Source organism: Aegilops tauschii, chromosome 7 (genome assembly GCF_002575655.3).
Source record: "Aegilops tauschii subsp. strangulata cultivar AL8/78 chromosome 7, Aet v6.0, whole genome shotgun sequence".
NCBI lineage: Eukaryota > Viridiplantae > Streptophyta > Magnoliopsida > Poales > Poaceae > Aegilops > Aegilops tauschii.
The window spans coordinates 159,688,137-159,701,656 of NC_053041.3; the positions used below are offsets into that span (position 1 = coordinate 159,688,137).

Here is a 13,520-nt window from a genome sequence, read left to right on the forward strand (position 1 = left end):
GTGGTAGTACCGGTCATGGTGGCAGTTGTACCGCTGGGAGCTCAGGTGCTGGTTCCTGGAGGTGTTCGGGGAAGGGAGTAGCGGTTTTACCGGTGGTCGGGGCGGTTGTACCTGTCTTTTGGCTGTTACGGGGATAAACCGGTGTTGTACCGGCCTTGCACCGCTCGATCACAGAAGCCAGACCGTTAGTTGGGCGGTAGTTGAGCGGTTGTACCGCCCGGGCGGTAGTTGGGCGGTACATGGGCGGTTGTACCGGGATTTCTGGACTGGACAGATTCTCTTCATGCTATTGATGTACATCTTGCACCATAACTTCTCCTTGGTTGCTTCCTTGGTACCTAAGCACACAAAGCATCTCCGTTTGAGGTAGTAGCCATGTCTCAAGTGGGTCAAAGGGGAGTTCAACAAGGAGAGAGTTAACCTCCTTTCAATAGCCCTTGCACGAGCTCGTGTCATCGGTCCACGTGGTGTCGTGGGAGATGTAGGTAGGTCCATGGGGATGACCTTGGGATGCTCCGCATCAGTAGACCCCACATGAAGCCTCTCTCCCTTCTTCTTCCTTCTTCATCCTTCTTCCTTCTTCCTTCTTCATCCTTCTTCCTTCTTCCTCCTTTCATGTGGACAACGACGACTTCTCGCCAGTAGATGATATCCATGAGCAAGCCAGCAGGACCTAGGATATATATGCCTTTTTTTTCTTTGTGCTTGCTTCTGTTTTTTGCGCGTCTTTGATTATTTTAGTTGAGTTTTCTTTTTCTTCATGTCTATTTTTGGGTGTTTATTAAGCAGGTGTATTTTGGATGTTGAGTGTGTGTAAATGCATGGACACAAGTACTACGTGTATATATTATACTAGAGTTCGGGAATTTCACAGCTATATGTTTCTTCTTACATATTATAGAAAGTGCAATTTACTAATTGTGTGGAAATTTTTGTTTTAAGTTTTTATTTCACTTTATTTCTTATTTAAGGGTTATATCAATGACACTAATTCATTCCTTCTTTTAAAGTTACTTTATGTAAATTCTACTATTATATGTTTGTTCTTGCATATATAAAAAATCAATATATTTGTAAATTATGGGCAAATTTTATCATGATTTTTTTTATTTTTTTCTTCTTAAAGGGTGGTACTAATACCACTACTTCATTCTTTGATAGTAAATATTGTTTTATAACTTTTTATGTGTAAATAAGTATACACGAGAGTATTGTATGACATATGTGAAAATTATAATAGAGTGCGAAAATTGCAATATCGTATGTACCTTTTTCATATTATTAAAGTGTGATTTCAGGGCTAGGTTGTGTGCAATTTTTTTCTCTTTTTCTTTCTTCTTAAGGGGGTTCATTATTCCCTAGAAAACATCATTGTTTTGAAAAAAATTTCCTTTTTTCTTCATTTTCTTTCTTCTTAAAGGGTTTCATTCTTACATAGAAAACTTTATTATTTTGATTTTGATTTTGTTTTTATTTAAGTTTTTATTTTATTTTATTTTCTTTCTTTAAGGGCAATACAAATATCATTCCACTATTATATGCTTATTCTTGCAAATTATTTAAAATGCAATTTATGTATAAACTGTGTGCAAATTATGTCATTTTTATTTTCTTCTTCTTAAAGGGGGTACAAATGCCACTAATTCATTATTTCTTAAACAACTTCATTTTTAATTTTTGTGTGTGTAAGTATACGTGCAAGTATTATACAATATGTTTGTAAATTATAGTAGATTGTGAAAATTGTACTATTATGTGTTTATTCTTTGCATATTACCAAAAGTGTGATATGAATGTAATGTTGTCCGCAAGTTTTTTTTATTTTCTTTATTCTTAAAGTGCAATACGAATGCTAGTAATATATTCTTCTCCGAAAGCTTTATTATTTTACTCCTCTAATGTTTTTTGAGGAATTGGTTAGAGATGTTGTAAGCCTCTAACTTGAGGCCGTCGGCGTAAGCAGATATACTGGTAGTGCAAAAACTCAGGGTTCCTTGCAATGACACACTAAGTGAGAACGCATTGTATAGAGGCTATGGTTGGCGTGCCTTAGCGTACGAACTAGGAGCTTTCGACTTGAAGCAACAAGTCACCCTTGGAAATTCTGTAGAGATAATATTTGATATACAGCCTGCCCAAACTAATCATCCTTGGAGCACATGGCGCCACAGAAGGTTATTCCCTTGGTGCATATTGTATCCTCTGGCAGTTTATGGGATAATTGCCTTCCCCTGAAACTTGTTCTTCGTGATAGATTCATGGCATGTTACACTGGACGCCAATCATGAACGATTGAATGGCCTCGACGACATCTATTTCCTTCCCCCTTTTTTCTGCATTGATTGGTTCGTTTAGCCGCGTCTGAATCAGTTGATAACTGAGGCGGTTGTAATGAGATGGTAGTTAGCACATGCCTGTGCATATAGATAACAGGTTGTCACAAGTCGACATGCACCCAAGACTACGTAACCGGCCGGCCCGCATATGTATAAATACAAGGATTGCAAGGACAAATCCACATCATCCGTTCATTTCGTCGACATAGATATTGCTAGTACTGAAACATTCTTGTCCGTAGCCATTTAATTGGAGCTTAGTTCGATCGTGCAACTGGTTGAGGTCCATGGCGGTCAGGTTTTTGCTGCTCCCTCTGGCCCTGCTGGCTCTCGCAGCTAGCTCGGCAGCGGTGGCTAACCTAGAGATCGGCTTCTACAGCAAGACATGCCCAGACGCCGAGAAGATCGTCCGCGAGGAAATGATCAAGATCATCGCCGCCGCGCCCAGCCTCGCTGGTCCGCTCCTCCGGCTCCATTTCCACGACTGTTTCGTCAGGGTACGTTACTTTGCCTGTTCTCGTATTTCTGCTGCTATTGATCATGAATTGCATGCTTACATGCAACGCAAATTAAATTGCAGGGTTGTGACGCATCTGTCCTCCTCGAATCCACCGAAGGCAACGTGGCGGAGAAGGACGCCAAGCCGAACAAGAGCCTGCGAGGGTTCGGCTCCGTGGAGCGGGTGAAGGCCAAGCTCGAGGCCGCGTGCCCGGGCATCGTCTCCTGCGCTGACGTGCTCACCCTCATGTCCCGCGACGCCGTCGTGCTGGCCAAGGGCCCCTTCTGGCCAGTGGCGTTGGGAAGGAGAGACGGAAGGGTGTCCAGTGCCACGGAGGCCAGTAACGAGCTGCCCCCGGCCTCCGGCGACGTCCCTCTGCTCGCCAAGATCTTTGCCTCCAAGGGCCTCGACCTCAAGGACCTCGTCGTGCTCTCCGGCGCCCACACGCTCGGCACGGCGCACTGCCCGTCTTTCGCTGACCGGCTCTACAACAGCACCGGCGCCGGCGAGAACGGTGCCTATGGCGTCGTCGACTCGTCTCTGAACAGCGAGTACGCCGACAAGCTAAGGCTCAAGTGCAAGAGCGTTGATGACCGTACTATGCTGTCGGAGATGGACCCCGGGAGCTTCAAGACCTTCGACACCAGCTACTACCGCCACGTCGCCAAGCGGAGGGGCCTCTTCCGCTCCGACTCCGCGCTCCTCTTCGACGACACCACCAGGGACTACGTCCAGCGCATCGCCACCGGCAAGTTCGACGGCGAGTTCTTCAAGGACTTCAGCGCGTCCATGATCAAGATGGGCGACGTCGGCGTGCTCACCGGGGCCGAGGGAGAGATCAGGAAGAAGTGCTACGCCCCAAATTAGCATTCGTTGATTCTTAATTAGTTGTTGTAACTGCACTGCATCTCTGTCTGATATTATCCACTGTAGTGTGATGTATTATTGTCAATGGTATTTAGTAAATTATTTCTTCGCCAAGGTCCATGGGCGCAGCTACATGCTACATAAATGGATGTATGGCAGTACTGTTTTCTTGTGTCATTGTGTGCTGCGCACATAAACCTAACTGATCAAGGATAACAAGTCATCTTTAGCGGAATGAAAGAGATAAGTCCACTTAGGATAGTAAGTCGATCACTGTTTCGAAGTTCAGGGTTGAGTCTTAAACATAGTGGTAAGTTGAAAGTTGTAGAGTGGACTTATCTCTAACGAAAATATAATCCTTATAAAAAAATGAACCTTGCCTGAAAAACCAAACGAGTATAATCCAATTTAATTTGGAAACCCTGAACCTCTTGGTTGTAGGTTTATGCACCTAACCAGTTCACACATCAGTCCAAACTGATGGAGGGAGGTGGGCAATATATTCAACACTCCCCCTCACGTCTAGACTATTTTAGTCCTTAGACGTGGGATCGATGTAGGTCGCAGAATCATTTTATTTAATACTGCGTTGGTAGGGTTTTGAAGAGTAAATTGCAAAAAAAAAAAACCACAATTGGGGACCCTAAATCAAAAAACCACCACTATTCTTTTTTTTTCAAAAACCCACCACAATTGTGTTGACAGTTTGCAAAAAACGCTGATTGAACGGTTAGAGTCGTTTAATGCAAAATCTGACTGGTGGGTCCCACTGTCAGGTGCCATGTGGCCAGCAGAATAGACGGCAGAAACGGACGTTAAACAGCAGGTCAACCGAGAACTCTGCCTCCTTGGCATTTTGCCAAACATGTAGTAGGCACACCAGATTGGCAGCCCGATGCATTACTACATGGTTGACCCACCGCTGTCGAGCGCACGCCACCGTCCGTCGGAGTCGCCGCCGAACGCCTAGTCTCCGCGCTCGACCTTTCTCTTCCTCCGTGCGCCGCCACGCCCTCTGTCCCTCCTCTGTGCTCTCTCGCAAGTTGCAGTGGCGCTCCACCGCGCCCTGTCGCCGCCCATTCATGGAGCTCGTGGCCAACGGCCGAGTCTCACAACGCCGTCATGTCAGCTAGCCCCGCCACGGTATCCTCCCTCTTCGCACAAAATGAATTTGACTAGGCTGTCCGGAATCGGCCTTGTCATGGCCGTAATCTCCACCCCTGACCACACCCCGCCACCGCCCGAACTCGACCTCCGGCGAGCCCCAGCCCTCGCCGTCGCCCCCAGTGGATGTGCGTCAACACGTTGGTGCCGCAGAGCATCTTCAGGACGAGCCCTGCGACCTCCTGCCACCTCCCAGTGTCGCCTTGATCTGGCAGTCGCCGCCGCCGCGCCCAAGGCCATCGTCCTCGAGCTCCCCTGCGACACCCACGTTGACTACAAGACAGCTGTGGGTCGGGGGCCGGTGGATTGCCGGTGTCTGCGAGCCAGGACTGAGGCGGCGGGAGAGTTTTCTCACGGGCCGGCGCAGCAGAGTGGGTGGCCGTGTCGCGGCGGCGCAGGCCCTGTGCCCGGCGGCAAGGAGAAGGGTGGTGGCGGGGGCTAGGGGAGGTCGGGGACGCGTGGATCGCTAGCAAGGGGGCAGGGGTGCCCTGGATGCCGGAGCACGGATCTCGCCGGAGTACAAGCTCTCCTCGCTGTCGTCCGTCGCTGCCACAACCGCTCATTCGTTCTTCTCACCTTTTTCTTTTATTCATTTTGTTTCAATGACACACGGACCCCACCTGTCAGCTCGGTTAGACAATAACATCCGTCTCTTCAGGGACGTTACTAGGTGCCACATCAGCTGAATTATGGGTCCCCCTGTTCAGATTCCGCATCAATGGCTGTTTATTCGTGTTATTAGTGCTTTCTGCAAACTGTCACCTAGAAACCGGATTTTTTTTGTAAAAAAAACGAATGGTGGTAGTTTTTTGATTTAGGGTCCACAAATGTGGTGGTTTTCTGCAATTTACTTGGTTTTGAACTCAAGACCTTTTAGCTTGGATACCATATAGAATTTATGCTCCAGCCAACTCATCCAAAAGTCTGAACTATGGAAGAGGGCCGGAAATCATACTCCAACATAGTTTACCTGAATTTTGTAAGAATTTTGTAGATTTCTATAGAAAATTTCCTTTTGAGTCATTTGTTTTCTATGAATGGATTCCTATTCGTATGTAGAATTGGTTTGTATCTTTCACATTTCAATGGAAAAAAATTTAGTTAGGACCTAATGAAAAATATTCATATCCTATGGACCAAATTATTTTTTTTCTATTAGAATTGAGATACATGTCATACCATTTACGATGACTTTCCTATATTCCTATAATTAGTATTTCCATTCTATGAAACAAAAGACCTAAATATTTCACAGTGCAGCTGCGCCGGATGGACGCGGCGAGTGCACGCGCTAGATGACAAAACTAGTTTGTTGTGTGTAATAAACGCGTTATCCATGGGTAGTGTAAAGCGCATGCATGTGCCAACGTCATCTATTTATTCTGTTTCAAATTTTCAAAAAGCTACAACTTTTGAACGGAGTGTCAGAACGCAGAACCGTTTTCACTGCAGGGTTCGTCGCGACGAGCTCTTCAAAACTAGATCCCATATGAATATGTTTTGATGATTTTTTTCGAAAGCAACTTTGATGCTAGATGAAGCAACATTAGTGTTAAAAATGAGCAACTCTGCTGCTAGATGAATTGCACCGTGTGTATGACTAACTTCGCCTAGTAGCCACCTAGTTAGTTGTGTGCAACAGTGTAATAGGGGGGTCACCATGATTTCTAAGTTGCATACATTGGAAAATAAGTTGTGGATTATTTAGTTGCCTATCATACTATGAAAATTTCTTACCGTAGAGTGGAAACTCTAACATGGCTTATAAGTTGTCTACCGCAGAAACCAGGTTGCCCTTTCACTACGAAGTTGCCTACGAGTGATCCTTAATTTCTTACAATACTATGGAAGTTGTCCATCAAGGGACCTAAGTTGCCTACAATATCGAAAAGTTTTTGTGGGATTTAAGTCATCTACCATGATTTCAAATTTTGAACTATGTGGGGATGGGTGGTATGAGATCTGTGTATTTTCCTTTTCTAGGGGAGTCTGCCCGCCAACGCTATCAAGCACACGGATGTTGGCTAGCCAGGTCCTGACGAGCTCTTCAAAACTATACCCACATGAATAGGTTTTGATGATTTTTCGTTCTTTCAGAAAGCAACTTGGACGCTAGATGAGACAACTTTAGTGCTAAACAGAAACAACTCCACTCCAATTTAAAGTAACTAAGTACCAACAATGAGCAACTAACTAGTAATAGAGAATAACCTTGAACAGAGGTAGACAACATCATATCACCTTTATAAGCAACTTTCTTTCTACGAGAGACAACTTTAGTGCAAAAAATAGGCAACTTCACTACACTTTCTCCTAATTAATTTTCTCTAACATTCTCCTAACTTCCTCACAGGTACTTCTAAGTTGCATATTCTCCTAGCTTCCTCACTGGTACTTCTAAGTTGCATATTGTTGATTCTAAACTGCCTATAATACTATGAAGTCATCTATACTCTTGTATCTGCTATTGCTAACTACGATAGGCAACTTGGTGCTCAATTTTGGCAACTTTTAGAGTGTTTGCATGCAACTTAGAAAAACAATGGTAAACCACTTCACAATATTGTAGGCAACTATTTTTGCAAAGTTAGGCAACCGAGAAGCAATGATAGACAACTAATTACCAATAGTAGGAAACTAGGCATCAATTGGTAGGCAATTTACAATATTTATAGGCAACTGCACATAATTGTAGGCAACTAACTATCAAACAATAGGCAAATGAGGAACCATGCATGATAGGCAAGTTGGGATAATGTTAGTAAAATTCACAGGTACACATAGTGTAGTGAAGTTGTTTTGTATGTAGCACTAAAGGGGCGTTATGTTTTATCTGATTTTTCTTGTTTTTACGCCAACAAACCTAATAGGAAGTCCTACTAGGCCAAAGAGAAAAAGTTGCTTCTCTATAGCACGATAGTTGCCTCCTTCACACCCAAAGTTGCCTTAAAAAAGTATCCAGTTGCCCACAGTCAACCATACAATTGCCTAAAACAAAGTATCCAGTTGCCCACAATAAACAAATAGTTTGCCTAAAACCATGTATCCAGTTGCCCAATCCTCACGAACAGAAATATTTTATCAAGACCATTTTTTTATAAATATCTAAATGTTTTAGATACCTGTAATTAAGTTTGGGTCATAGAGGGGGAGTCAAGATTTTCCCCTCCTCGGGTAGGATCCCTTGGTGCGACCGTAGAGGGGAGCGGGTGGAACATACCTATATATGTTGTCTCTACTAGTTGTTTTTGTGGTTCTTTTATTTTGCACAAGGGTTGCATGATGTTACTGCAAGGAGTTTATGGGGCAGCAACCCCTCTTTTAATGCATGACACTAGTTGCTTCAAATTTTGTAAGAGTTGTCTGAAATCATAGCAAAGTTGTTGCATGTTTTTTACTTTTGCATAGGGGATGCATCCTATTTTTTACTGCAAGGAACTCATATGGGGCAGCAGACCTTTTTACATGCCTGATAGTAGTTGGACTCAGTGGATGGCTAAAAGTGTCTAGAGAGGTCGATTCCGATATTTGGGGCGTTTTGGTGATCCACGTTGGAGTTGTCTTTATGTTAGGCGATTTAGAGGTGAAACTACTCAATTGATAGTCATGGTAACCGACTTAAAAGGATCCTCCGTTGATAGGTAGTCATACTAGGAAAAAGGAGTTGCTTTTCTATAACACTAAAGTTGCCTCTGTAGCACACAAAGTTGCTCGGAAAAAAAGTTCTTCGAAACCTACTCATATGGGATCTAGTTTTCAAGAACTCGTCGCGAGAAACCCACCGGTGAAAACGGATTTGAATTTTGACATTATAATCAAAAGTTACAAGTTTTTAAAGTTTTTGATCCCCTAATAAATGCAGGTGGGAGCTGGCGCGGGAGGTTTTTCCTTTTCTAGACTGTCCTGACGCGGCGTGCGGTAAAACTTTTTTTGGGGGAGGGCGCTCGCTCGCCTGAACGGGCGCTCGTGCGCCAGGTAGCCAGGTCCAAAGAGGCCTAATATGATACTACAAGTTAGCCTCTAAGGCTATGATCTGCGTTTGTCGTTGTATAACATCACAGCGTGTCTCCCGCTGGCACTAGGCTAGATTAATGGGATACGTCATATCAGAGATAATGGAACAAGATAACTTTCGGTGATCTAAAAGAATCTGGGTTAATGAGATCCTAAGACAGGAAATCTTAATGAAACGACACTTAGCGAACACGGCCAGGGTAACCCGCCTTAACGGAGCACGACCACAAGAGAGCGTCAAACGAGATGGCTCGGCCGGTGGCTTGGCAACGATGCAAAGTAGTTGTAGTCCGTGAAGATGCATGACCGAATGAATTTGAATTGTTCGTCGATTGACTGACTTACCAGCCGTCCTCATCTCCCCCATGCCATTACCCACCATTGGTCACAGCAACATGCCATGCATGACGCGGCCAGCTTAGATTTAGCTAGCTATATGGCCACATGCATATTTGACTTGCATGCTATAGGATATACAAGATCCAATAACTTACATGAACTTACTTTCGAACTTTCGATGAGCAAGCCTCACTTCTACGTTCATATTGCACAAATATGATCATTTGAGAGAGAAAAATATACAAGTTAACTTATTGTAAACAGTAGCTGCACAAGTTACGAGGGCTTTTGGCGGGTGACCTCCATGGAGGTGGATATTTTAAAAAATCTATAATTACATTTTGGAGTTTCAAAAAATTCTGAAAAAAATTCTACACATTCATGGATGTATTCTACATGTGTATAAAATCTCACAACGAAATACATTATGGTGAGAGCTACACAAAAAAGAGAAAACCGTGCATTTCTAATAGTGAACAGTGTTTGTATTGTTCATCAGTTCGAAAACCGCGATTATGCTTTTTTGTGTAGCTCTCATCATAATGTGTTTCATCTTCAAAATTTACACACATGTAGAATACATCCAAGTTAACATGTATGATTTTTTCAGAATTTTTTGAAACTTTAAAATATGTTTTTCAATTTTTTTCAAAATACCCACCTCCATTGAGGTTGACCGCCGTTGGCATTTTGGGCACAAGTCACTCAATTTGTTGGAAGCACAGACCACAAAAGGGTCATATATTACCATGGGGAGTACAAGTTAATTAGGTCGTAGAAAGTTCATCATAACTTAGCAATATGGAAATCTAGTTTCAAAGCTATTGACTCAAGGAAAACAACAATAAAAATGGCTCGTAATTTCGACGGTCAATTTAAAAATATTTGAAATTTAGATCCCAAAAAAGAAAAACATGACACTCCCCTCCCATCCTGAATGGGTGAAAAAAACTTACTAATACTTTTTCTTAGGATGGTTTACATGCGCTAAGCCATGTGTCACGGACCATCAAATAGTTTTTTGTTTTCATATTTCTTTTCCAGATGCCCTGAAACCATACGATGCCTCTATTTCCCACGGGCACCTTGTCATGTCCTTTTTTTTTAATTTCAATTATCCTGTCATGAGTCGTTACATGGCTGACATGGTGACACTCTAGGGCGCCGATTCTATTTAGCCCCTAGGTCAAGGCATAGTGGTTTAGTGAGGTGTCGTGTACCCCCTATGCTCCCGCTACATACACTGGGCCGGCCCACCTAGCTCTATGTTCCGGTTTTGGAACATTTTAGAACCTTCTAAGACTTTTTTTTGTTTGTTTTTAAGCTTATTTATTTCTGTTCTTTACTTTCCATTTTCATTTTTGTTTTATTTTTGTATTTCCATTTGATTTTTTCCCCTTATTTTTGATTCTTTTTTATGCTTTTTTCCTTTTCCCTTTTTTATTTCCAAAATCACGACATTTTTTGAAATCCAGGAACATTTTTCGAATTTGTGAATTTTTTTTATAATTTCGAACACTTTTTGTAAAAATCATGAAGTAGTTTTGAATTCGCAGAAATTTTTCAAATTCATGAATATTTTTTGAATTCTGGAAATATTTTGCAAATCCATGAACAGTATTTATCATGAATGTTTTTGAAATACAGTAATATTTTCAAATACCTGAACTTTTCTGAAATTCGAGAGCCTTTAATAAAATTTGGCAAAAATTTAAAAAAATTCAATAATTTTAAAACATGAGAAGATTTTTGAAATTCTTGAACTTCCTGGAATATTTTAAGAATTAATGAACAATTTTTAAATTTACTGAACATTTTTTAATTTCGAAATTTTTAAATATCCCAAACTTTTTTTATTTTGGAATTCATGAACATTTTTTCAAACTTAGAAATAGAAAAGGAAAAAAACAAAAGAAACGGAAAAAAGCAAAAAAAAATGCAGGGGTGCGCCCGCCCTGCACTTGGGCATGCCCGTAGCGCGCAAGGGGATGCGCGATTGCTGCCTTCCCTATGGGTGTTGCCAGGAATAGGAGTTCCCACTCTAGGGATCACCACGAGAGAGATGAACGTCGATTCAATGATGATTTCTATGGATAGTGGATCACACATAGAAGGCTTTTTGAATTAATGTGCCCGGGCCATTAACAATATGAATCTGGCCAGCCCATCACATATGCATTCGTGCTTGTGATGTACTATCTTTGTCGGGCTTTATCAGTCCTCATTGGATTTTGGGTTCAAGTTTGACCACATATTTGACTAGGAAATTATCAATGTCACAAACAATTATATTGTTAGATTCATATTTGAATGTAGTTTTCAGTGGTATTATTGTTGCTACGTATAATATTTTATTAGTTAAAATCATGGTCAATATAACACCCAATATATGAGGGGACTAGTATGGACAGAGGTGATAGCTTTCAGGTGTCCATATTAGATTCCCATATATATATATATATATATATATATATATATATATATATATATATATATATATATATATATATATATATATATATAGAATTTTCGCTAAAATTATATCAGTTCTACAATTTAATTCGTAAATAATGCTAAAAATAACGATGAAGGTGGTATCTTGGAGATCATGTCCATATTTAGAAGAAAACTAAGTTGTAGTTAACTCGGTATGAAAAAAAATAACAATCAAAATGCTTTTCTAGGTTGAAGGTTTGATTTTCTGAATTTCGCCAGTGCAACAAATATGGGCTAGTTTTACCGGAGGGATTAATTATAGATTGGCTTGTCGAACATTTTCGAAGAACATACTTCCTCCATCTAAATATATATGATTAAATACGTTTTTCGAGCTTGTCTTTGACCATTGATAAGATTAATAAAATATGATATCTATGATATAAAATTATACCATCTGTCCAATAATATAAAATGTTAGGGCTAATAACATCTTATGTTATCGGATGGATTGAGTATATCATTAGAAACTCATTTCATATACAAATTTGATGGTATAGCTTTGCAACATACACATATATTGTTAATCTAACAAGTGGTCAAAGGCAACCTTGGAAAAACGTATTAGACCCTACACATTTAAATGGAGGGACTACAAGACTTTTCATCACCAGAAAAACAAAAATAAATTCCTCTTTAATTTTCGTAACGCAGAAATGAATGTGTAGTTAACTACAAATAAACTAGTTTTTTAGGGGTAAAACCAAGTTTATTAATCAAAAATCACGGTGTGTGGGATGCGGTTTACATCATGGGGTTGGTTAAACCAGACATGACGCCCTTGACCAGGGTAGAGAGAGAACTTTACTAAACTATGTGCTTCAGAATTGACATCACGACATTCAAAAGTAAAGTTACTAGTTACGTTGAAATTGACCTACTTTGTGATTAATCTCATTAACTATGACACCGTAACTACCTCGGCTTCCTTTGATGATATCAGCAACCACTTGCTTCTTACTAAAAAAACAAGTGCAGTTCAAAAAAAAAAAAACTAGTGAGCTGCTTAATAAAGCAATTGTGAGGATTCCGTACCAACCTGGCTAGCCCACCACCCATGGTGCTTTTAGCGTGCAGAACCTGGGTGTTTCTGAAAGTAAATCATAAATCAGTTGTGTGGTCTATGCCCTTTGTGCAAGCAAGTTCAAGAATCGGTGGATCATCTCTTCTTCAAGTGTCGCTTCACGCTAAGGATTTGGGGCATGATCAAAATTTGGCTTCAGCTGGATCACTTTGATACTTCCACATGGCAATCGTCCACCAAGGTGTGATGGATCGGTCTATCTGACGAGGCCACCCCTACCCGCAAGCCCATGGCCTCGTTAACCATGCTCCTCTCTTGGATAATTTGGAATGAGAGAAACGCGAGTTTTTCGGCAAAAGAGCACTCCTCTTACGATCCTCCAGAACATCAAGGTGGAGGCGGCGCTATGGGTGTCCTTGGGCGCCAAGCAATTGGGTTTCATTATGTCGCGAGAGTAACAACCTTGTTGTAAGGGTGTGTTGTAATGAGTATGTTCGAACTCATGTCCCTCTTAATTAATACTCCCTCCGTTTCAAATTACTTAACTCATATTTATCTAGACATGAATGTATCTGGACACTAAACAAGTATAGATACATCTGTATTTAGAAAAATTCAAATCAACTAATTTGGAACGGAGGGAGTATATATGTGGCAAATCATTTACCCGGATTGAGAAAAATAACAGTCGGCCTGAAATTCAAATAGACGGCCACACACCCATATTATGCAAATATTATTCGGTGCCACTACACATTTGTTGAGGACATCCATTAAATAT

At 41.4% G+C, this 13,520-nt stretch overlaps 1 protein-coding gene across 1 annotated transcript; it reads left to right on the forward strand.

The window, feature by feature from the left end:
• Positions 1-578: 578 nt before the first annotated feature.
• On the forward strand, positions 579-5,733 carry LOC109779100 (peroxidase 1-like). Its single transcript, XM_020337707.4, has 2 exons — positions 579-2,833; positions 2,917-5,733. Exons 1-2 carry the CDS (start codon positions 2,624-2,626, stop codon positions 3,700-3,702), a joined length of 996 nt encoding a protein of 331 aa, XP_020193296.1. The 5' UTR covers positions 579-2,623; the 3' UTR covers positions 3,703-5,733.
• The last annotated feature ends 7,787 nt before the right edge of the window (positions 5,734-13,520 follow it).

Bases quoted from the DNA above. Each gene is read 5' to 3' on its own strand.
- LOC109779100 (XM_020337707.4), top strand. From the start codon at position 2,624: ATGGCGGTCAGGTTTTTGCTGCTCCCTCTGGCCCTGCTGGCTCTCGCA. The intron at 2,834-2,916 runs GTACGTTACTTT...ATTAAATTGCAG, and splicing joins TCCACGACTGTTTCGTCAGG to GGTTGTGACGCATCTGTCCT.